This window comes from Megalops cyprinoides, chromosome 20, assembly GCF_013368585.1.
Source record: "Megalops cyprinoides isolate fMegCyp1 chromosome 20, fMegCyp1.pri, whole genome shotgun sequence".
Taxonomy (NCBI): domain Eukaryota; kingdom Metazoa; phylum Chordata; class Actinopteri; order Elopiformes; family Megalopidae; genus Megalops; species Megalops cyprinoides.
The window spans coordinates 5,192,107-5,216,251 of NC_050602.1; the positions used below are offsets into that span (position 1 = coordinate 5,192,107).

At 42.5% G+C, this 24,145-nt stretch overlaps 1 protein-coding gene across 2 annotated transcripts in view; it reads left to right on the top strand.

The window, feature by feature from the left end:
- The first annotated feature begins 2,602 nt into the window (after window positions 1-2,602).
- LOC118795651 (netrin-G1) overlaps window positions 2,603-24,145 on the top strand; it is a 78,423-nt gene continuing 56,880 nt past the window's right edge. For both annotated transcript variants that reach the window (XM_036554286.1, XM_036554287.1), the window contains exon 1: window positions 2,603-3,007. In XM_036554286.1, coding sequence (XP_036410179.1) covers window positions 2,762-3,007 — 246 coding nt within the window. In that variant the 5' untranslated portion in view covers window positions 2,603-2,761. The remainder of the gene's footprint in view (window positions 3,008-24,145) is intronic.

Sequence of the window (24,145 nt, forward strand, 5' to 3'; positions counted from 1 at the left end):
TGTAATTTTATTAGAAAAAAATCAGGCCTTTTGGAGGACTTGTTTGGGTTGGTCCGATTCCCAAGTGGGGCACTGCTGTTGTACTCATTAGCAAGATACCTAACCCAAACTGCACTGGTAAATATCCAGCAGTACAAATGGACACTGTAAAAAATGTAAGCTATATAAGCCACTCTGGATAAGAGCATCTTTTAAGCAAAAATGTAGAGTCTCTTTTTAGTACACACTAAACAATCTAAAGTAAGGAAGTATTTGGCCATGCTTTCGCTAGATTTTAGCACAGATCAAGGCAAACTCAAAGCAAACTTGTAATGGCAATTAAAGGAGTTAAATCTGGGCTAGAACTGGGCTAAGTATCAGCACTGCCTGCCAAGCATCTTGCTTTGCAAAAAAGGTCCCTTGTGTGGAGAAGCGGTCGGCTGATTTCTTTTACAGAGGCCAGCTAATAGAGGCATGCAATCCTCCAAACGGAACCAAACAGAATATTTTACATTCCTTGTTTCTATTCACCAGTCTTGGTTTTCCCCTCGGGCATATGGGTAATGTGCACTCAGACACTACTCCGAGAACAGACTTATTTCTCTAATGATCTGGGAGCAGTGCTAAAAAGAGAGTCCGATGACAGATTTGGAAGAAAGAAACAAAAACGCTCCTCTTCACCGCCAAGGCTCGAACACAAGGGAATGGGCGGTGCCGTCTGACGACCCCTGCAGAACAAATGCGTGGTCCCCCAAACGGCCAATGCGTCTATTGTATTTCTGCTCTATTTGTTGCTCAGTTAAAAGCTTAACAGCATGTGTGCGCCATTTGAAGGATCCGGAACGTGAAGCATTAGACACGCATCTTTTCAGCATGTCCTAGATCTGAGGTAGGGCAGCCTTGTTCCTAGAGTGCCTTATCCACTCCGTGTCATTTATGGTGTCTGTGAATGGTGACATGCAGAGCATTTCGAGGATTCCAGTCACCTGCTTTTGTTTAGCCTTGCAACTGATGAATCTGTGTCATTTAAGGGTTTGTATGAAACAAAACCCAAACCGTACCTGGCTGTTTAGGAACAGGATTGCCTGCCCCTGTCTCCTACGACCATTAAATTCATGGCTGAATCCTAATCTTAGAATGTCTGATAGGATAACTTTGTAAGGAAGCTGATAAAACATTTAAAAGACTGGACTCAGAAGGTCAAAGGTTAAAATCCCAAAATGCAGCCTTCAGCAAGGTATTTGGCATGATTTGCTGCTGTTAATAACCACCTCTATAAGTAGATAATGTGAAAATGTCAAGTATATTAGTTGCCCAGCTGATGTGAAGGAACCTTATAAAGGAAATGGTTTTATGCTGTAGCTGAAATTGTAGAGTTAGGGACTGGATGTTTCATAATTCTTGCATACAAGTAGCCGGAACCGAGACTCTCAGATGTTCGAACTTTTTATCATAAATGCCAGCTATCTCTAGTGAATAGCTACAGTGCTGCATTTCGTTTGGGCTAATTATTAATAGAGTACACAAATGATGAGGCAGTTTAGTGAATTACGATGTGGTGCATTTTCAGAGTTCAGATACTGGATGCTGGGGCTAAATTACAACTGCTGTGTAGCTTACAGCCAGGCCACATTAAAGGACCAGTTTTTACTTAACTTTGGTCTTGCAGAGACACAGAGACAACTTATACAAATGAAAAGAAGTGAACACATCAATGCATAATTTTCCCAAAGCCACTGTCAGTTCAAGAATCTGTCGTGTCAAACTCACAGCCAGCTGTTTAGGATTTGCATATTTCTCTCCCGTGGATTTCTTTCTTGAAATGACACACAATAGCACACAATAGCTGGGTTTATGTGGGCAGGCTCCCTCTCTCTTGCACGTGTGTGCTGGAAATGAGTAATTCTTGCACCGGGAGTGTGAATTGGTGTTCTTATTGGGATTCCTCTGCGCTTGCTGATGCTGCTGTGGGGAGAGGGAAGACTGTTCTTTTTCTATGAGTTTCCTTAGCTGATGGCAGGTTCTGGGATGGCTTACATAGCTTGCATTGCAGTATGAGTGGTGTTATCCCTTTATACAGCTCGATATTTGCTTAGGTTAAGTGTCTTGCTCAAGGGTACAACAGCAGTGCCTCATCTGGGAATTGAACCAGCACCCTTCGTAATGCAGGTCCAGCTCCATAGCCACTATGCCACTGATCAAAGCTTTTTATGCTGGAGGCTTACCTGGCGCCAACCTAGAAATTGTCCCGTGCTAGCTCCTCCACTAATTCTTGCTCACTGTCAGAGCTTATCCCCCTGCCGGTTGTTAACGTCCCCTCTGCATTGTTTCCTACAGCACCTGGCCGGGGGGCGGAGACGATGATCGACGCGAGGCAAACCTGAGGTGGCAGGAGCTCATCGCTCATTCAGAGGGGAGCCATTCATCACTGTGTCAGAGGCGGTCTCTCAAGCCCTGCCCCCACCGGCCCCGGTCCCTGCCCCCGCCCCGCCCGCGAGGTCCAGGACCCCACCCCTGACGAGACCCGCCCACATACAGCCGGACTGGGCTTAAGGAGAGACAAGGGAGAGAGGCAAGCCACGAGTCAGGCAGGAGAATAGACGCCCCGAAGTAGCCCGGGGTCAACGGCGGCATGCCGGCTCCCTTCCAAGGCCCCCCACTCAGCAGGAGGTGGATCATGCTGTGAGGCGTGCGTGCGTGGGGCCCCACTTCTCATTTCGGACAGCATCAGAAGAGCAGCCGTTTCAGAGCAGAGGAAAGGGAAAGGGGGGCAGCATCAGACATGCGCTGGCCGGTGCTGCTGACGCTGCAGGCCGCGCTGGCTTCCCTCAGCCAGGCCATGCAGCACTACCCCTCCGTCTGGGGCCACTACGACGTCTGCAAGTCACAGGTCTACACCGATGAAGGCCTGATCTGGGATTACATGGCCTGCCAGCCGGAGGCCACCGACATGACAAAGTATTTGAGGGTGACCCTTGACCCCCCCAACATCACCTGCGGTGACCCGCCTGAGACTTACTGCGCTTTGGTGAGTTCGAGCCAGGCGGCTTTGCTCCCAATCAGTCTGGGGTTTTCCTCTCTGCCAGACACTTGTATATAAAATGCTCTATAATTGCAAGTTCTTATTGTAATTGGATTCCCCATCCCACCTCCTTGCTACTTCAACACACCCATACACATATGCACACACACACACACACACACACACAGACCCACACACACATACACACAAACAAGTACATACAGTACACGATTTATCTTCATGGTCAATGAACATTGAACTTTTAATTTAATGAGTAATGTTTACACCCCAATTAATGGATTTTATGTGCAAGGGATTTGTTTTTATTTATTACTTCCCGAGAAAAAAGCTTGTGATAAATTCATATGCTCTAGGTTGGCAGGTTGCTATGATATACATACTGCTTCAAGCTTATTCAGTATGCACAAAGAGAAGTGCCCAAGGTTTTTTTTTTGCATGTTCTTGAAGTCACATTTTATATGCTGTAGGGTATTCCTGTACGTGCTTATGCAAAACCCTAACTTCTCTCGCTGGAGACCAGAGGATGTCATTTTGGATGAAACCTGTGAGAATATTTGTTTGTACTCTCTGATATCAAGGAACTCATCAGGGATGTGTTTAAATCTCATGGAACTGGCAACCGGCATAAACATAATTATTAGTATAATCATTTGTATAATTACAATATTCAGAAACAAAGAAAACACTTGAGGTTATGCTCGCTTTTTCACAAGTTGTGTGCAAGGTACATTTTTTAAAGGGTACCTCAGGCTGTATCATGAAGGAACAGAAAATATAAGCATTCCACCAAGGCAGTCCTCTTTAAATATGTATTTCTGATTATCAATCTGAAATTGGGTTTATGTTTTCTGCTAAAATGCCTACTTGAATATCGAATATAAACCCCCTGGGAAAGCACTTAGCTGGACGGGCAGTCAGCACACACCAGGGTGTAAAAAAAGCAAACAAACACTTGGAGCATCTCACAAAATCCACCTCGTAGAATCATAGAATCAGTCTAGGTGCCTTTCAATTCAAAAAGAACCTCCACTGGATCAAGAGCCTCAACCTTCCAGAGAAGGTTGTTAACCAAAGCTGGCAGATAACATTCAGCAATACCTAAACGCAAACTCTGAGTGTATGCATGATTCCTGCATGTGCCCTATCACATGAGAGATCAGTAAGAAACATGCCTGAGGGCTTTCAACCCCTTTACATAAAGTGACGGGATTCCTTGAGAGCAGCTACTCGAATAACAGGTACAAATGGCTGTTATTGGTGGAGATTCGGAAGGGATGAAAAATATCGCAAGGGAGAAGACCCCGCGTTCTGTGTGCATGATCTTTGATCAGTGAATTTTTCAGCATGTGTGCAGCTCCCATGTTTTATGCATAAAGGAGCATTGTTCAAAACCTACATCTCGAAAGTACTTTTGAGCATGCTCACTTTCTTTGATACAAACCACGGCCTAAGGAGAAAATGCAAAGGGAGAGAGCCGGAACGTCCAGGCACACTGTGCTGTCTGATCCTAGCAGTGTAGCACGTCATATCAGACTGGTCCAACTTGCCTGTATTTTTAAGAGGATTTTATTCATCCTTGTTCTTTATGCAATAAGCTGTTTTTGTAGTCTCTGCATGAAAAGAGATTTAAGGGAACCAAGAAAATGTCGGAAAATAAAACAAAATTCTTTGTGTATCTCTAACGGGTGCTTTAAGTCAACGTTGAACTCTCAGAAAGAAGTGATTGAAAGTACACCCAGAGCACTGGTGCTTTACTGGATGCACCAAGAACATCCCCAAATCAATGGCCCACTAGTTTATGTGTGTGCGATGTGTCTACCTAAATACTTTGCCTGGGTTTTACATCATAACAGAACTACCCAAGTTAGTAACACAGCATACTGAGAGACAGGATCAGCATTTATCCACAGGCACAAACTCTGGAGGTAATGGGCTATCAGCTGCCAATGACTGAATGATCTAGATGGCAGCCATGGCAAATGGCACGTTTTCACACAATGCAAAGGACATTAAACATTATGATACCAATTTATAGGTAGTGGGGAAACAATTATTCATTAGGCCATTTACCAGGAATGAGTTCATTTACAAAATGTTAATGCATTAACATCGGGGAAAAGTGATGTTTGTTAGCACTTACACCTTATGGGCGATTTTAGCCGAGAAGCCTTTTTTAGAATGCACTTCGCGGGTACGACGGACACATCTTGCAGGCGAGAAAGCACCTGCGGGCACGTCTTTGGGCACCGTTGTGTTAGATCATGTTAGGCCAAGGATGAAATCCATTTTGGCTCCTTGGACACTTTGTCTTCAGTGAGTTTATAGGAAAATAAGCTGTCAGACTTCCCTCGGGTCTGCTGTGTGCAGGGTGAACTTTGACCCCGCACTGCTGGCAGTCCTCATTCGCTTTGACACGGAGGCTCTCCTACAGATCGTACATTCTTCTCAATTCATTAGCTGCCTTTCTCTCTAAGCCCTTGTGAGGCACTGGGTGTGTGAAAACAGCAATTAATTCTCACCATGGGGGCTCTGGTGGTTCCTAGTGTGTTGCCCCACGTTTTCAGCTGGAATATGCTGCTTGGAGCTATTATACCTACCCAACAGCTGAGGTTCATCTTATAATGTTGAGGCATATCATGTATCTTGCAGTGTGGACACTAGGAATATATTTCCTCTATAAGGAATACCGTTTAACAGAAAAATGTCCAAAGAAGGGAAATATGATATTGACTGGAGAATCATATGGGCATTTTGTTAGAGGGAAAATTTATTGGACAGAATGTGTTTGGATTTTTTTGGTCGAAGGAGATGTTTGTTTTTATGCCTTCTCTAAAATGATGCGATGTACAATTTGGTAGATAATCTAAAGTTAAGGGTTTTCTACATAAGAATTTGAACAACAGTGACAGCTGTAAAATCTGGTTTAGGTCCAGCTTTAGAGCTCTTTAAGCCTCTAGAACCCTTTTCTGAAGGCAAAAAGGAATGAAGTCAAAATACATTTTTACATTATAAATATGTACTTTTGACATTTGATGCATTCTTTTGACAGCTCACCTCCATTTCTTCTGTGAAGATATATTTGACATATTTTGTGTCAATGTGTTATAAAATTGCCTTTTTAGGCCAGTTATGATATTCAAGCAATTCCTGGCGTTTGAGTGAAATTAGTGTACCGTCTGCAACAATTATCTTGAGCTTGTGAAGAAAGCCATAAAGGACATTTTTTTTTGCTGAAAGAGATTATTTTTGTCTTACGGTGACATTTCATTCAGGTTAAATAGTCACTTCTAAGATCTACAAAAGACTAAACATAAATGCAAGCAGCAAAGTGTTTCAAAACTGCCACCATCTATGGACAGCATTCAGTGGCTCATTTTTCATTAAATGGAGCTGTTTAATGTCAGACCAAAATAAATGCATTTAATTGAAAATGAACATTTTCTTCCCTCCTTTATGGTCGTTTCCTCTAAGAGCGGAAGGTGAAGAGTGAACAGAAATGCTTTCCTTTTTGTTGCTGGTGGAAAGGAGCCCGTTTTCTTGGAATAAAGGCACTCTGTCCATTTAGACAAACAACATGCATGATGGCTGGAAACTATATCTACTCACCCACTGGCCTGCTGCCACTCGGCCTGTCATCTCTGGCAGTGGCAGTGAAGCCCATTAAATAGGTGATGGGACATCTTTTGCGTGTCCTTGCCTGCCATGACCCCAGGCTGCTGGCCCTGTCAAACTGTAAGCAAGGTGCATGCTCAAAGTGTCTGTGCCACCCGGAGACAAAGCACATGCAGGGGCACCGCGCGGTTCCACCGGTCCTCGTTGTATCCGGATGGGCTAAAGGCAGGCACAGAGCATTGGACTGGCCATCCAGATTGCATAAATGTCCCTCCAAGGAGTTGTCTCCGGGAGATGCAGACATGTCATAGATGTCACTCAGTTCCAGAATAATGGGAGTAAAGAATAATGAGGGTCGAGACATGAAATAAGAATGTTGGCTGTTTTCAAGGTAAGGAATGCCGCATCGTTTTCTATTATTTTTTTCCCCCTCCCAAGTTCCCCGTGGAACTCAGTGTTGAAATGACAGCCTGAGAACTTCAAGGTTCAGGAAGTGTGAATTCTCTGACAGATCCCCTGCTCTGATACAGATGGATGGTCACTGTACCCTCTGCTCCAGTAAGATAAGAACATGGTCCCTCCACTATGTGTACCATGTTGTCTTGCAGGGTGTTTTTGTTGGGGTTATCGTTTTTTGCTGAAAAAGAGATGGGGGATAGTGGAAGCAAGCATCGCAACCTTTCATTATCTTCTCACACCTTTTCTGTTTTACTTTCCTTTGGGAATACAGTACCATACAGTGCCATCCATTCACAATGGATGTTCCATTCCAGAATCCTGCAATGCTTTCTATTTGGAATGATGCAGTGTTGGAATACTGAGAGTATCACGCATGAAAGAGTTTGTCTGCAGACAGTGTAAAAATGGGCTCTCGTAAAGATTTTATTATTGTGCTCTGTTTGGTCACGACCATTGGCCACTGAGTGTTCAGTGCTATCTTACTTTCACCCCATAATCATTTTTAATGGACTTTAAGTGCACTGGGGACTGTTTTCTGGAAAAAAAAAACTTAAGAGCTGTGCATTACAGTTGTCTTGAAGCAATTATGCAGTATATCGTATTAGCCTCAATACAAACACTTTCCATGAATTTCATTTTATCAGGACAGCGGTTGCCTTTAAAAAGTCATTGATCACATCTTATATTTGGATCCACATGTCCCTATGGCAATATTAGGAGGAACTGCTGGTAACAAGATGGACAGGTACCTTCTTCACATTCCGCAAACCAACCATTCCATCCCTGTCAAATGAGCTATCCATCAGAGCTACTATACAGGAGGGGAAGTATACGATAGCATGTGGTCATTAGACCTCAAGACAGACGCATTTACTAAACTAATGCAGGTATACGCTGACAGGGATGCAGGTGAAGGGAGGAGCAGGTAGAAGAAAAGGTGAATAAGTCTAAAAAATTGGGCAATTAATACCAGTTTTCTCCCATGCTTGACTGAAAAAAGTAGATCTAACGAACATGACACCACCAATGGTTTTAACTCCTAGTCCTATCTACAGCCCAGATGGACAATACTCCTAAGCTGCTAACACCCAGAAAAACAGGCTGTTGAGTTCCCATCTAATCAGAGGCTCCAATTAAGTTGTGAAGACCCTACAACTCTGCAGGTGGAAGCTGCTGCAATCGAGGGATATATTTCTCCTTTTGCAGACGGCAGAGTGTGTAAGTCGATTGCTTTATGAGAAAAACAAAATGTAGCATACCTCTATGTGGGAGCCATGCTTCAAAAAAATGGCAAGAGGAATTCTTCCCCTTTCCTTGCCAAAGGGCCTGTTTTAAGCACCTTCTACTGCGGGAACGGATGAGTCTGCCTGCTGTTGACTGTCTACAGACTACAGTGAGACCCAGCCTACAGTGATGGACAGCTCAAAGTGCAACACGTCTGGCCCACACATTGTGGGGGAAAGTTGAATCAATAACGCATGCCTGTCGGAACTGGAAATCAAATGCAAAATAATTTCCCAGACTTCCTGTGCACGGTGACATTTGCTCCCTGGACGAATCGCTAATGAGGTTTTATTGACGGAAACTCCGAGTGGGCCTTGCCACGGAGTTAACTCTCGCCTCCTCAGCACAGAGATGCAGTGCCTTGCACTGAGGAACGTCAATAAGCAAGGGCAGAGTACGTCAGCCCACCCAAAGCAGTGCACTGAAAGCGATACACTGCAAGCGAGACACCGAAAGCTGGCCCTTGCTCTACAGACAGCCTACCAATTCAGCAGATTCATTTCAGCCAACTGCTGAAGTGTGCAGGTGGAGGCAAACAAAAATAAAAAGTATAAATTGGTATTGATAATAATTTGCCTTTTGATTCCCAACAAACACTATGAATCTTCCAACTAGTACAGCATAAATGGCTTTTTAAGCCCCCAGAAAGACTACATAAGCCTTCGTGTTTCATTTGGAAAAACAGGCTGTGTTTCTTAATTAGTCGCTGTTGGCACAGAACAGACATGCAGAGGGTTACACCATATGAAGGAACGGAGGCATTGCAGCTCGAATCCTGTCTGAACACAGCACCTTTAAACAGTGAAGCAGCTGGGAAACAGCACATTAAAGTAATCAGAAAAGCACATGCGCCTCTGTGTGCTGTTATGTCACTCCCATTCATTTCAGTCACACCATCTTAGTCAGGAAACCCTCTGAAAAACTGGGGTGGCTGGGGAAAGTGTGCAGAGTCCTTAACCCTTTTGCATGTGACTTACTCTATGCAAAGTAGCGCGCGTGTTACATTACATGGTAAGTTATGCATTCATTAGCGTTATTCTTCTACTTCTTTCTTTTCACCACCACATTTGCTATTCTTTGTAACATTAAATCACTGTTTTCTCAAAACTAACATTAGCTAGAATTTAGTGTTCCAATCACACCGGTTTGATCATATGCGTGAAAGGGCTAATCACACCTGTGGGGGTCCTGGTCTGTGCAGTGTTGGACCTCCAAATGGCTGACCCCCCCCCCCCCCCATTGAGCATGGAGTATTCTTCCTAAAACATGAAATGGTCTCTCTTCTCACAAAATGTAGCTTCTCTCTCTCTATCCCTCCTGTCCTCCGGCTCTCTCTCTCTCTGTCTCTCTCTCTCTCTCTCTCTCTCTCTCTCTCTGTCTCAATTAAACTCAAATGATCTATATTGGCCATCCCTGAGGTTGTTTTTACAAACCCCCACTCCCCCCCCCCAAACAACGTGGATACCTCCTGTGGAGGAGCCTTCATGGAATAATTGCCACTAACAGTGTTGCTGGCAGGTTTAACTTGTACAAAACAAGTTCTTCTTCAGTCAGACAAGAGACAACATTTTTCACTTTCTTGTTTGAATGTCCAAGGTTGCGACAAGTGCTTGATGAAGTAAGAAATTGGGCAGTCTTCACAGCCATTTAAAATGTTCAACCTTCTTTTAGAGTGCTTTTTGTGGAGCATTCTGGGTTAATACAAAGCAAAAAGTCAATGCTGTATGGCACAAAAGCCGAGTAATTTTCAGTCACATAATCTGTTGACTTTGAAAGAGACTTTGTCTCTTTAGTGTTTTTCCCTATGAACAGATTTCATACAGACTCAATGTCTAATAAATACAAAGGGAGCAGAAGATGACCATATACAGAAGTCACGTATTTGTCATTTTCAATATTACCTCTGTACTGACCTTGCGGGTTCACTGAGAATATGAATTCTAAATCAATTTACAGTTTTGTGATTTCTTACTTTCCTGTAGGTCAAGAAGAACTGACACCAGATCAAATCACGCCCTAGAACTAGTGTAAATGTCACATAAATATAAGGATGGAGCCCTCATTTTATGCCATGATTAACAATGGTAACATGTGTTTCTGCTTCCTGCTCAGGAATGCATACGTGAAGCCATTTTCATTTTGTTTTATTTATATTTATTATTAATGGAGGTGCCACACATTTTCTCACTAAATATTAATCTCTCCTCACACATGCCAGGCCTTGTGTCTAATTAACACAATGGCAAATGTGCATGTCTCAGATTACTCTTTCTTCGTTAGACAAAATACCCTGTCATATCATGTTAGGAAAGAGGTGGGGGGGTCGTGGGGGGTCTTGCAACATTTGATTAGCAGACAGGTAGAATTGTAGTTTAGTGCAGAGTAAATGTTCCTCATACAAAGCCCCTGTTCAGAATGAGAACCCAGTTTCAGACCGTGGCGTGTATAATCTTTTTTTCCAGCTTTTGAAAGCTGTGAAGCCCTTTGTTTTACTCTCAGTTGAATAAATCACACACTAATAACAATCCCAATTGGTCCTGCCCATACAGGCTTTGAACAAAATACTCCCTATGAACTGGAATGTGTTTTTGTGCACATTTTTTCACATCAACTGTAAAATAATCACTCCGTTTATTTCATACATTAAGAGGGTTTACCCGCATGGGGTTGCTCTTAGGATTCCCATCAGAGAGTAAATTTATAACTAATCTAAAGCTTATCACTTGGAAGTGGGAATATGAAGCTGGGAAGGCACTACTTACCAAATGAACCACCAAAGTTTTTATGTAAAAGTGAAATCAAAAATTTAAATCATTTTTTTAATGAAGTACTTAAATAAATATTTAATTAACAACACCTCTTTTTGATGACATTCTAACCTGCCATGAGAACAACTGGAATGCTTCTGCAATTATGACAACTGACAACTGGATTTCATTCAGACTGACTTTAACCAGACCGCTGGTGTCACACTGATGATCAGAATCAGTAGTTATGTGGGTATGTGCTGTGGGTATGTGGTTTGATTTCAGGTGGACCACTGCTAGTACAGCTTTTAGTAAGGTGCTTAGCTTGTATTGCTTGAGTGACCAGCTGTATAAATGGATGATATGTAAGATATGTAAGTCACTGAGGCTGAAGGGTGTCCAGTACCCAAATGCATCATAACGATACTTGTGAGGTTGTCTTTTCAAAGAGGCCAGATTTTCAAAAGCCTGATTTAGGGGCCCTTGCAGTGAAGTGCTATTGCTTTCATCTAATTAGGCAAATAACACCCAGACAGAGGAGATATTTCAAATGTAAATGAGGTTCCTTCGTTAAAGATACAAGAGAATGGGGGGGGGGGGGGGGATTTTCCTTTCATCCTCAGAAGAAACACACTGCGTCGGCCAGGGCAAGCTCTCTTCCTCTAAAGTTCTGCACTCGAACTAAAGTGCCCGCCATCCGGGACGACAAAAGCTTTCGTTCCGGAATCTAGCTTTTAATGATGTCCATCACCAAGATGAAAGGAAGCCCTTGCCTCTCATTTTAATGTAGATATCATCTGCGGTGTTGTGGTCCCGGGCCTGAAAGCAGAGGGTTGCGGGTATGTATCCCAGATGGGTTACTGCCATTTTAAGGTCAAGGCACTTAACCTGAACTGCTACCGCAAACAGTCATTGGTTTAAACAGCATAGACATTAGATTATGTAACACATAAAAACATGGGTTTTCTGTGTCACAGTGGAAACAGCCATCGCCCGGCAAAGAAATAAAAAGAAAATCATTTGTTTGTCAGTACTCCAGAGACATTTAATGAGCGGCTGTCAGACTTAATCGCTCCTGAGATAAATATTTGGATAAATTACTGGTTGTGGAATGTGCCCTGGATATTACGAATGATATCCAAGCTGAAGAGTCCTCATTAGTGCTGTGTTGTTTTTTGTGATAAGAATAACCAAGGACATGGCATTGCCCAGGAACACTGGGAGGTTGGTACTGAAATGGGAACATTTTTAGTGTTTTTTATTATTATTATTATTACTATTTATTTAATCACAGAATGAATATCATTCATCTCGTGCTTTGTTACAAGTGCTGCTTTGTCAGTGGTGTTGAGTACAATAACTCAAGCAGGCCTATTATTTTTTTATTGTCACTAACTGCTGTTTTTTGGATACACCTCCGGAATGATGATGCACGAGAGGGGAGAGAAATGATACTGACCACTCGATGCCATCAAGGTAAGGAGGAGACACGCTACGATTTAAGTGTTTGATTTAGAGTCTCCGTATTTCGGTAGGCCAGCTTTACTTTCCCAGAATCACAGAGCACCACAGAGGAACAGCCTCTGAGCTACAGTAAAAACTGTCTCTTTCTGCCGCCACTTTGGAAGCTGTAATGCGCCGAGTTGTTGTTGTAATTCCTTTTAACTTTGTTCTGCTTTCGGAGAATGGATGAAAGCTAACTGGAGCACCAGAGCACCAGAGCACCTTGTGGCATCAGCACAGCTCAGTAAAGACGGAAATAAGTACTCCTTCTAGGCTGCATAGAAATCACCGTAATATTGACAGATGTTTGAGCTCCGATGTGTCTTTGTTGGAGAGGGTGAAAAAGTATACATTGCTGACCTTACAGCAACGTCATTCTGAGAAGGTGTATTTTTAGATATTCTTTATCACTGCAAATCAGCGAGACTTCAGGGGAATAACTAATATCACAACATAATCATTTTTAGATAACAAACAAGAGGGAGAAAACAATCTTTTTTAAATAAAGGCTCTTTGGTTGTCCTCCATTGAACTGCAGAGAGCACACGCCCTGCTCTCAAATACGCAACTGTCAAAGTAAGCACAGAATATTTGCCAAATGCTGCATAAATCAGATGATTTAGCAGCCAAATTAAATGAACTGTAGCTACAGCGCAGACAAAATGGGCACATTATTATTGGAGGGTTTTCTGTAGACACTGCAATTACAAGTTAATGGTGTGCAGCAACATTTGGTAGCTGAGAATATTTAGTGCTGCTGATTAATTGGATGCAGTAAAAAACCCAAGTCTGTGCCATTTTGCTACAGCCTCTCAGCGGTGACAGTTGTTGTTTTTTGCACATCTTTATTTGAATTAGAAAAGGGTGCTTAGACGTTCCATTGGCAACGGGAAGCTGTTGTGATTACATGTAGTTTGGTGATACCACCCCAATCAAAGGTCCTCCCTGATCCATACCTCCCTTTATATTTACGCAAGGTGAGTAAACTGGATGGTGCTTCTCTCAAAAAGAAAAAAGGAAGGGATAAAACGTACAAAAACTTACAAAACAAATAACATTTTAAAAACCATACCAGCCTTAAGCAGACAGCCAAACTATTCAAACAAAATTCAATCTGCTCTCCAGCCGCACACACCTGTCTTTAACTATTAGTTAGGCAGGTGGTGACAATTAATAGCTAGCATAATTTGATTACACAATTAGACAAAGACAATGGCAGTTAAACAATTGCAAGCTGTTTGCAATGTGATTAATTGAATGCACATCCGTTATTGTGTCAGATGGAAAGTAGAAGATAGAGAATCCTCAGAAACAAAACACGACTAACAATCAACAGGCAGTGTTGGGGAAAAGTTAAGGCTCCTCCTTCGCAAGCAACTTCTGAATTCATTGTCAAGAATAACACAGCTTCAGTGTGCTATAAACTTACATTTGGATTGGATGGCAGGATTCTCTCTGGGACCAATGAGTGGCAGACCCAGAAAGAGGGTGTGTCCACTGTTGGTCAGCTGGGCTGCACAGAGCATCATAGGCATACAGGTCACACCATGCACTCCCTGGACACCTCAAATCTCAGTCTGAAGCATCATTGCTCTACATCCATTATGTTACATGTTTGCTGGTTTTACAGCTGTGCGTACAGCGACATGTATAACATGCATGCCATCCGTTCGCACACCTGGATGTTGACTGAAGCGATCTAGGTAAAGTACCTTGGTCAAGGGTACAACTGCAATGCCCCACCAAGGATTTGTACACACGACCCTCTGGACATCAGGATAAACACCTCTAGTTCGAGGGAACCCTGTTGTGTCCTCTATGGTTAACTCATCCCCCAGGGTGCAAAGCTAATGAAAAGAGTTGTTTTTAGGCCCCCCGAGGAAGGAGTCCTCAACCACCATGCTGCTGTTGGTGCTTTTAAGCGCCCCACACTTTGTCGTCACATTGTCCCACCTGGGGACTCAGCAGTCAGAAACCGTCAACAACTGGTGCTCTGGAGTGGGAGAGGGTAACTTGAGATGACAGGTGCTTTATTTTTCGTGCTTTCTTCTTTTTTTCCCCCCCTTTCTCCTTATTTTGGTTTGTGTGTGTGAATGGGCTGGCGATGCAAATTTCCATTCATTTTTTTTAACTTTTAGTCACAGAATAAATTTGAGTGACAGGGTTTGACGGATGAAGATGTAAGGATTCACTTGTTTCTGAAGCTGCAAAAGTTAGAGGCCAATTTTTCAGGGGAAATGAATAGATTCAGACATGAATAATAGTGTCAAAAGTTTCGAATCTGGGATGGGGGGGTTCATAGTCCATTTTCCATGTGCATGTAAGGAATGGGCACAGGCTTGTTGCAGCATGTCTGAAAGGAGCCTGATATTTTATGTGTTTCATTTGTCCACTGACTCTGAATTTTCCCAGCAGAAAGGTGCGTGTGTGTTTTTAATGTGTACTACAGTTTGAGATGTTCATACCTACAGGCATACCATGTGTCACTCTGAATAATGTAGCACATTACTGAGGTGTGAAGACCAAACCCCACAGTAGACTTGCAATGCAAACCATTTGAATGTATTCCTGTCCTTTTTAACCTTTTTGAATTGCCACAATAAGCATGAACAGGCAACAGTTTCATGATTGTACGGTATTGCATTGTACATTGTACCTTATGATGTGATTAAAGGCAATCGTGTGTTATTATTGATGTTATTCAGAGCATATTCAATATATTCAATACTCTAGTATATCATTAAACAGTTTTTTCCTATCACAGAAAACCATTAATAGATGAATACTTACAGGTATATACAGGTATCACTTAAAATATCATAAAACTGATAGTAGGCATTCTGTAAATGGATATTAAACAACTAGATAATATAGTGTCAGTGTTGGTCTTGAAGGGTAAATCATATAAATATTAAATGGTCAAAAAGAAACTGACAATGCATTTCCTGACTATAAAATAAAACAAGTCACACTTAATAAGTTGCACTGGTTTTGAAATGGCATTTACAGCCTCCTAAAGGAAAACGGGGGGAGAGGGGTTATGTTGTTTTTAGGAATGGAGGTGATTATGTTTGACTCCAGAATCAGACTTTGAAAAAAAAAAAAAAAAACTGAACCAGCCCAGGTAACGAATCCAATCTCAGCGGAGGTGAGGGAATGGATGATAATTATGGCCGTCGCCACGCAGATGGCATTCAAATGTGACAGGCCACTCAAAATGCACAACAAAAAAGGTGCTCATTATTCATGAAAGGCAGTGCTGTTGCCATTTTCCCTGCTTAGATTTGTTCATCTCGCATGTGCCTGCGTCTCCGAATTTCGCCGCGCCTGAGACCCGTTGAGCGCATCCAACCCAGACGCAGGCCACAAGGCAGGTGTTTACTCTGCTAATTTTGTTTTCGTCTCAAAGTCCTTCAAAATTTAACACAAATGTCACACAGAGGAACACTCCCACCCCCCCCCCCACCCCCCAGCCCCCTAAGCTCCCATCAGCACCAAGCTGAGCTGTCATTTGTTTGTAGCTTGTTTTCCAACCAGAAACACAGTCGGCTTCCCGCACGTGAGAACACACAAGGTTTAAAGATCTCATTGCAGGGAATTGCGAACAGCCGCTAATGTGTGTGTGTGCATGACCCAGCTATTACAACAGCCCACGGCATGCTTTCCTCTTTGCTGTTAACTCAGCTAATGAATATTTAATGTGCCGCACTCCATGCCCATAAGACACTTGATGGTGACTGGCAGCTCCAGAAACGTCTTCAGTAAAACTCCATGAGGATGTCCGGAAGCCTCCGGCACAGCGATTAAAAAACCCACCAGACAGTGATGTTGTCTGTCGTGACAGCTGTCACTGAGTCAGCCCCTTTTTTAATTAAGATGAATGTTGATCCAGCTTTGAGGGTTTTTTCTTTTTGTCTTTTGGGAAACGCAGATCACAGCTTTCTTGGAAGTTTTGGCATCAGCCAATGGTTTTGATACACAACCAGGCATCTATGTCCTTTGTCAGATGTAGTAAGGAATAATTATATCTAAATCTAAAGTTTAAGTATGTTCAGATATATATATATATATATATATATATATATATATATATATATATATATATATATATTTCATATATAATATGATTAGATTCATACAAAATCCAAGTATAGCTGTGTTTATGAAACATGAGTTTCTGAATAATAATTAGTGATTTATGTGTATATGTGCACTATTTTGGTTGGGAACTTGATTATATCCACAGAATTAACAACACTAAAAATGTTTGTATCATTCAGAGTTCATTATTATACTGAAAATGTATTGCTTATACTTGTTAAGTATAGCAGGGTTTGACATTAAGGTTTTTCCTCACTTGCCTGATTGGGCAAGTTGGTCAGAAATCTATTTGTCTGAACATTGCATAGTTTAGTAGTCGTAATTTTGATCACCTGTGTGTCTGCTTCATAATTTATTCTCCCCATGTAGCAATTCTTTGTACCGCTGCCAGGGTATTGGTAGCTTTCTAGGTTGTTTTCTTTAGAAAGTGCCTGAATAACTGTCTCTGTGCTTACCTCATCCACCCAGTTGATGAAATGTGAGAGAGGGGATGTCTGTTTCCCAAATGGTGTCCTTAAATCTCACATCAGGAGCCATGCTGAGGCTCAGTCACTGTCCAATCTGCCTGCATTGCACTGCTTCAGCAAGTGAGAGAAATATAAACATGGTACAAATGCAAGAAAAAAGTAATGTTAGCTTACCAAGTCGGTTAAGCTTTTCTCACACAAAGTTATCTTCTGACACAGAAAATAGCTTGCTATAATACATAGCTAGCCAGTTGGCTTTAGTAGCCAAACGAGACAATTATAGCAAGACAGTTATAATTGAGGAGCTAGCTAAAAAAAAACTAAACGTAAACTAAAACGTAACTCCCTGTACGTCAATCAACCTCAATGCCAAAAATAGTCCAATTGCAATGCTGCAACAGTACAACCAAACTGCTGATTGGTTGCTTCAAATGATTGTAACACTTCTGAAACTTTCACTTATTGCTACTTTGCAAATATTATCGGGGGAGTTTTCACGTATGACCCAGTAGAGCAACTGCAGTCGATTTTGGGTCACCATTTTGATTTTGGGTTTGGAGGGACTGTGAAGCCAGCTCTGCAAGCAGCTGTGAAAGTCTCACGAGGCAGAGAAAAAGCACTGTAACACTAGGCAGTTAATTTAATCTGCTCCCACTGTCACAGGTGTCTAGTTATTGGTCAAGAGCTAAGGTATGAATGGTCATGGGACCCAGTGTGACCCACCTCATTCCTTTTTCACACAAAAACTCATAAAATTGCTGGTGTGCTTGTCTGATGGCGGGCACAAAGAAATCGTGGATTGGGTGAACTGAAATGCTAAATTTGCTCTGAATTGTTACCTGCCCAATTCGGCAAGTCACTGGCCAGTTTTAAATGCCCTGCATAGCTGTTTATATTGAACCCTGTATCTTAGGTTTGAGGATATCAAAATATAAACTCCATCAACAGGGAAGGTTGCATAGTGATCAATTGCACTGATGTCACATGTTTATAATTACAATATATATGTCCCATGCGCTAAATACCCCTCTCTATTCAATATAGGAAACTATATTGAATAACTGACAGTGAGCACTGACAGTAATTATGTGTTCTTATATAGTGCTCAAGCTGTACCTACATGTGTAATTCCGCACACAAAGCCACTCAAAATTTAGGTGCAACAGATGTAGCCTTGTTATTTGAGGTGTGAACATGACATCACCATCACCTTGAAAAAAAAACGGGCTCGACACTACAGCTTAAGAGTGACTCAAGGCCGGCCCATTGTGCCCATTGATTAATCAGTGTACGACTTAGTACAGCTTGAGTGCGGAAATGATTCCAGTGTGAGGCCGGAGGACTCTTGGTTGAATGAGTCTGGTTCAAAAGGAGAGCAGACTGAGGGCCCAACCTTTTTTATACTCTGCCACACTCTAAAGGGCTTATGGGGGTGGGCGGCCTGATGGGAATGACAAGGCTGCTACTGTCTGGCTGAATGGAGACCTGCCACAGTACCTATCGGGGGAATCTTGGCAAAGGGCGGGTTTCTTGGGAGAGCGGAGTCCACTGTAGACCCTGACATGTGTGATTAGGGCCTCCTCCCCTGATGAAGGCTCAGGGCAGCAGAAGATCCCACGTTGCCCCAAGGTCATACATCTCTGGTCTCTGTCTCTCCCTATCACACCGGCGCGTTGTCTGCATGGAACCCCAAGAGCACAAAACAATGAATCTCTGACAGCTGACAGGAGGCCCTGTCTTTTAAGAGAAACCTTATAGAGCTAGTTGGACAATCCAGGAGTCCACTGCTTCACAATGTGTTACAAACACACTTTGCAAATGATAATGAATGCATCAATGGATTGCTAATAGACTAATGGATGGATGGCTAGATATACAGGCTCTCAGGTGGCCATTAAGCCTGTCTACATCAGAGTTCATCCACTGACTAAGGCATGAACCTATTCCCTTTTTTTCAGTTTTTGTTGATTTTTTTCTTCTATGCTACTTGCAAATGCAGAACACATAATGCTGCTCAGAAAGGGTCTCCCCAGAAGTGTGAGCTCATTTAAAGGAATAATTCAGCTTCGTGTGACAGGCCGGTGGAGAATATGTGAATATGAACATTCTTTACTTCATTGTAAGCTTGGGCCTCGGGGGCCAGAGATGTGTAACCATTCTGAGATTTAAAATTTTTTTTACGAATAACCACACGTCAACTAGATATAAGGTACTGTGCAATTGTTATGCCACTTAATCGCTTCATATCTCAAAAAGAGTTCACAGTTAAGTGGTTAAAATTGTTATCCAATAGTGGATGATTGCCCTTTATTGCTCATTATCAACTCAGAAAACAGCAAGCAAGTCTAATTATTGGAAGCATGTAGGGGCATTCAAATCAGTTTGTAGAGGCAGGTAGGGATAACATATTGATGTCATAGGCACAAGGCAAAGGCTGATCCTAATCTTTAATAGCACAATTGCTTGCATCGCATTGAAAATACAAGCAAAGTCACAGAACACTACTATAACAGGAGGGATATCTAATAGACACATTGCAGGAGCAAATTTACTATTGTGACTGGTAGAATCATATAACAGGAACATAGATTATTCACTTTGCACAGGCATGGTTATGTTTTCCATACTGTGATATTTTTCCTCTACTGTTCCTTCACTACATATATCAATAGGAAGAACCATTTACACAATTCAGTGTGACCATAACAGAAGACATGTAGTGCAACTAACCTTACTGATCAACCTTACTTGTTGATCAGTAAGGTTAAGCATTGTACTTTCCTAGCCTGAGCTGATGTACTGGTTTATTTGCAAAAAAAATATGTGATCCTGGAATACCTGGCATTTATTTATCAGAGAACTTCAAGAGTCTTCAAGTGCTTTACAATGAGAAGGAGATAAGACCTGAACTGAAGCCATTTCACAACGGAATGCTCAGCACGTGTCATTGGAATTGGAAGCTGCAGAGTTTTATCTGGGGATAATTAGATGGCAGTATTGAGTGAGCCAGATAGAGAATTTGGCCAGGATAGCAGGGCACAATGTAGCTCTTTGCAGTAAGTGCCAGGGGATATCCATTGACCACAGTGAGTCAGGACCTTAGTTTAACATATCACCTGAACAGCATATCCTATATTTCAGTGTCCCCATCACTGCCCTGGGGCATTGGTTCCAGCTTGATCCGGAGAGAAGCGCACCTACTGCTGGTAGGGCACCACGACTTCCAGCAGCAACCTGGCTTTCCTGGGAGAAAATAAACCAAAAAAAGGCTGGTTTTAGCCTCTGTTGTTTGGCAGGAGAATGCCGCAGCGTGATATGACTGCTGGCACATACATACAATGCAGAGAATACTTAATCTCTGCTTTTTTTCCATAGAGAATTATATATGTGTGTTTATCTTTTGGTCGGGATGCACACGTCAGGGAAAAAAACGACTCAGAGTTCTCAAAGCGTTGCATATCTACAGAGGCCTCTTCACACATTTGCATGCTGTGTTCGCTTTGTGGAATGCTGATCGCTCTGCGGGCTGCAGTGGAAATAGCACTCTTGCCTCTCGTTCAGTGAAAATCCGCTGGGGTCCACAGCTCCGTAAGGGGGAGGCTGTTTATCTTAGCACTCAGGTGAACCGAGCCTTTAAATATAGTCATTGTCATTCATGTTTGGAGAAGCTGCACATTACACCAACCCTCCCCTCCCCTTCAATGAATACATCTGGTTTGATCTCTGAAATTTGCGCTCCTATAGGTAGGTGGAGGTGAACGTGGAGAAGGCGGTTAAAAAACTAGAGCTACCGTGAACGTCAAACATAAGTGAATGTGTTTTGAGGGCTGATTTTTCATTTAAATGCTGTACGTGAGAGGGGGTGGTGGGAGGTGTCATCTTCAGTGTTGTTATGGCTTCTTGCCAACAGCCTGACATATCGAAATACATATTGAAAAACCACAGAGGTCTCCACAGGCAGGTTATGGAACATTATTGTATGTTTTTACACTTGTGGTGGTTCTATGAGATAATAAAATCCAGGGGAAGTGTTTGGTTGGACACTCCAAGCGCTTCCAGTGTACCATGTGTCCGTTTTCAAGGCCCCCCTCTCTCTCCCTGAGGATTTAAGTGCAAGAGCCTGTTCCATTTTTGTTGGAAAACCATAATTTCAAGTTTCAGTTAATGTTCACTGAATAGTTTTAAGGCGAGCCACACATATTTATCCTCCGCAGAGCACACATCCTTTCACAGCTCTGAGATGGACAGTGACATGCTCAGCTGAATGACAGCTGGGGTGACATCTCTTTTCCGACTCCTCCGCTTCCTGAGGCCTGCTCTCCTTAGAGGAAGAGCTCGTCTGCATTGTCTGTCAATCACCTGAAGCATGCTGCATTGCAGTGCTGAATCACCGAAAGCCAGCATTTCTCAGTCTCTCCCCTAATTACACATGTTGATCAGGTAAAGACAGTTTTCATTAGGATACTGTTTTATTAGTGTCCATATCCAATGTCCATGCTAATCTATTTGAGCTCAAGGAAATGACTGGCTCCGGCAATAAGACACAACAAATCCCCCGAAACTGGTGGCAATAACAGTGAAACATTACAAGATGTGCGCGTTATTTAACAGTGCATGTAATGGGACTAATAAAGGCTTACATAAATAAGTTACTTTTATAACCTATATTAATTCTTGACAATTACTGGGGTAATAGTTAAGAAAAATGTTCAAGCCCTTTTTAAATGAAATGGATATTTGAACAATGCCATAAATAAAATCGTTCCAGACTTCCGCGAGATGCATGCGGAGACTTGGCACTGTGCCCGAATCTATTTGAGCTGGCTAAATGGATGTTAAACGCAAATACGTCCAAATATTTTGGCAGCGGTATGCTCCAGCTCTAATTATCAGCTGTTAAGCAGTTCAGTGATGTTTGGTTCTTGTGTTTGCATCCTCATTTTACTAAAAAAAATTGAGCCTTTTTCCTGTTCTTGACAAAAAGCCTCCCCACCACCACCTGGGGGTCCTGAGGGAAGCCGGCTAGAGAGGGGCCCGGTGGTCGCCCGTGCTCCCTGCTCCCTGTCAGCCCCCCCCCCCCCCCCCCCCCATCTCCCAAATTCTATCAGACGAGGCAGGAATCGCCCTAGGAGAAGGAATGAAGACAAGAAATGGGAGAGGCGAGTTCCATACAGCATAACCGCAAGCACACAAGAGCTTCCAACAGCAATGGAAAGCTGACTGCCCCCGCTTGATATTGATATAATACAATGTTAGTACAATGGAAGAGGTGTGGGCCCTGGGTGGCCTCCATTAGGTTCGGAGATCATCCCAACTTCCGCGTTGTCAAACACGGTGATGTATGAGCTCAACCTCTGTGTGTAGGATGGCGGTCTGTTGCAGAACTGTTACCCATAATCCATCAATGTTAATGCACGTGGACCGTGGGTACCACTGTTAAAGTCTTTGGCAGGACTCAGCTAAAGACTCCATCCACCACCCCCCACTTCTCCACCAGGCTACTCAAAACATTAATCGATCATATCAGGACTGTTCATGTCACATCCTTGCAGTGATGAGGGTCCCCAGCAGAAGTAGGCCCAGGAGTGATGTACCTGGGTTTTGTTCCATCCACGCTCTTAATCACGTAATTGGATCTATTGTTACACCAAATGAATATAGGTGACCATGTGCTCGAGGCACTCTGCATTTCACCAGTGAAGCTGAATCACCTACATTGATTCAGTGTAGAAAGCATTATATTAGTAAGAGCTCAGATGAAAGAGACAGCAGAAATATCTTTGAAAGTCTAGTCCATTGTGGCCCATCTCAGAGCAACAAGGTCAGTTTATATTGCACATATTGTCTATTATAATGCTTTTCTCTCAGTTAAAAAAAAATGCTGTATGCAGCTCTTGAACTGTAAAGGAAATATGTATAGATTCTGGGATTAGATTAGACTGGGGTTTAACAACTTCTGAGGCTAGACAAAGCCGATTAATTCATTGCTAATTTGACATTCGCACATGCCTGATGGTGAATTTACCAGTGCAGAAAAATGCAGCCACCACTGTAGTGATGGGAGCAATCCACACATGTTATCAGTTTGGGTTTTCCTGGAATGCTGCCTTTTCCTTTCTTTTTTTGAATCGCTTCCTAACTGTTTTCCTTTTATCTAAATGGGAATGAGGCCTAATCACCGACCACCAGGAAAGCAAAAGCAACCAGGTTAGTCATTATGGGATGCTGCATCATCACAATCCATGCGAATTTAGATTACACATTCAGTTTTAGTATACCAGTTACAATGTTGTAGTTTACCTTTAGTGGCCATTTAGTTTACCTTCAGTGACCGCCACCTTTAGTGACATTGAGATATATGGTTGTGTACTCAACGACATCCCATAGTTCTCTAGGCTGTCTAGTTTCAGATTGCTAAATTAACTTGTGGCAATACTTGAATGGTGTAGTGCATGCACTCACTGCTCTGGGAGTGTTGTTAGCCCAGTCTGACACTTTTGTTTTTATAACTCTGATAGATAAACTTCTGTTCTCTTGTGCTGGAAGTCACTCTGGATAAGAGTGTCTGCTAAATGAATGTCAATATAATGAAAGGCAATATAATGTAGTTACAGTGTAACCAAAAATCTGTATCTAGTAACACTCTCATTACCAGATTACCAAATTAATTATAGCGTAAATACACTGATTGAAGTGCAACTTAATGCAAAGCATTATTAGCTACGGTATATTATCTAATGACAATATTTGTAAATAGATTACGTCTATGTCATTCACTGGAGCTCATTACATTTTCTGTTGTTTTTTATTCACTGTGTAAGGGAACCAACTGTGAAATTTTGTAGATGGGAGATGAAAGACGGCACCACCTCTTGTGTATTCAGAGTAATGAGCTGTGAGTTGTGGGTGACTCAGTGTAGCCTGGCCAGCCTGAGGGGGTATTCAGCTCT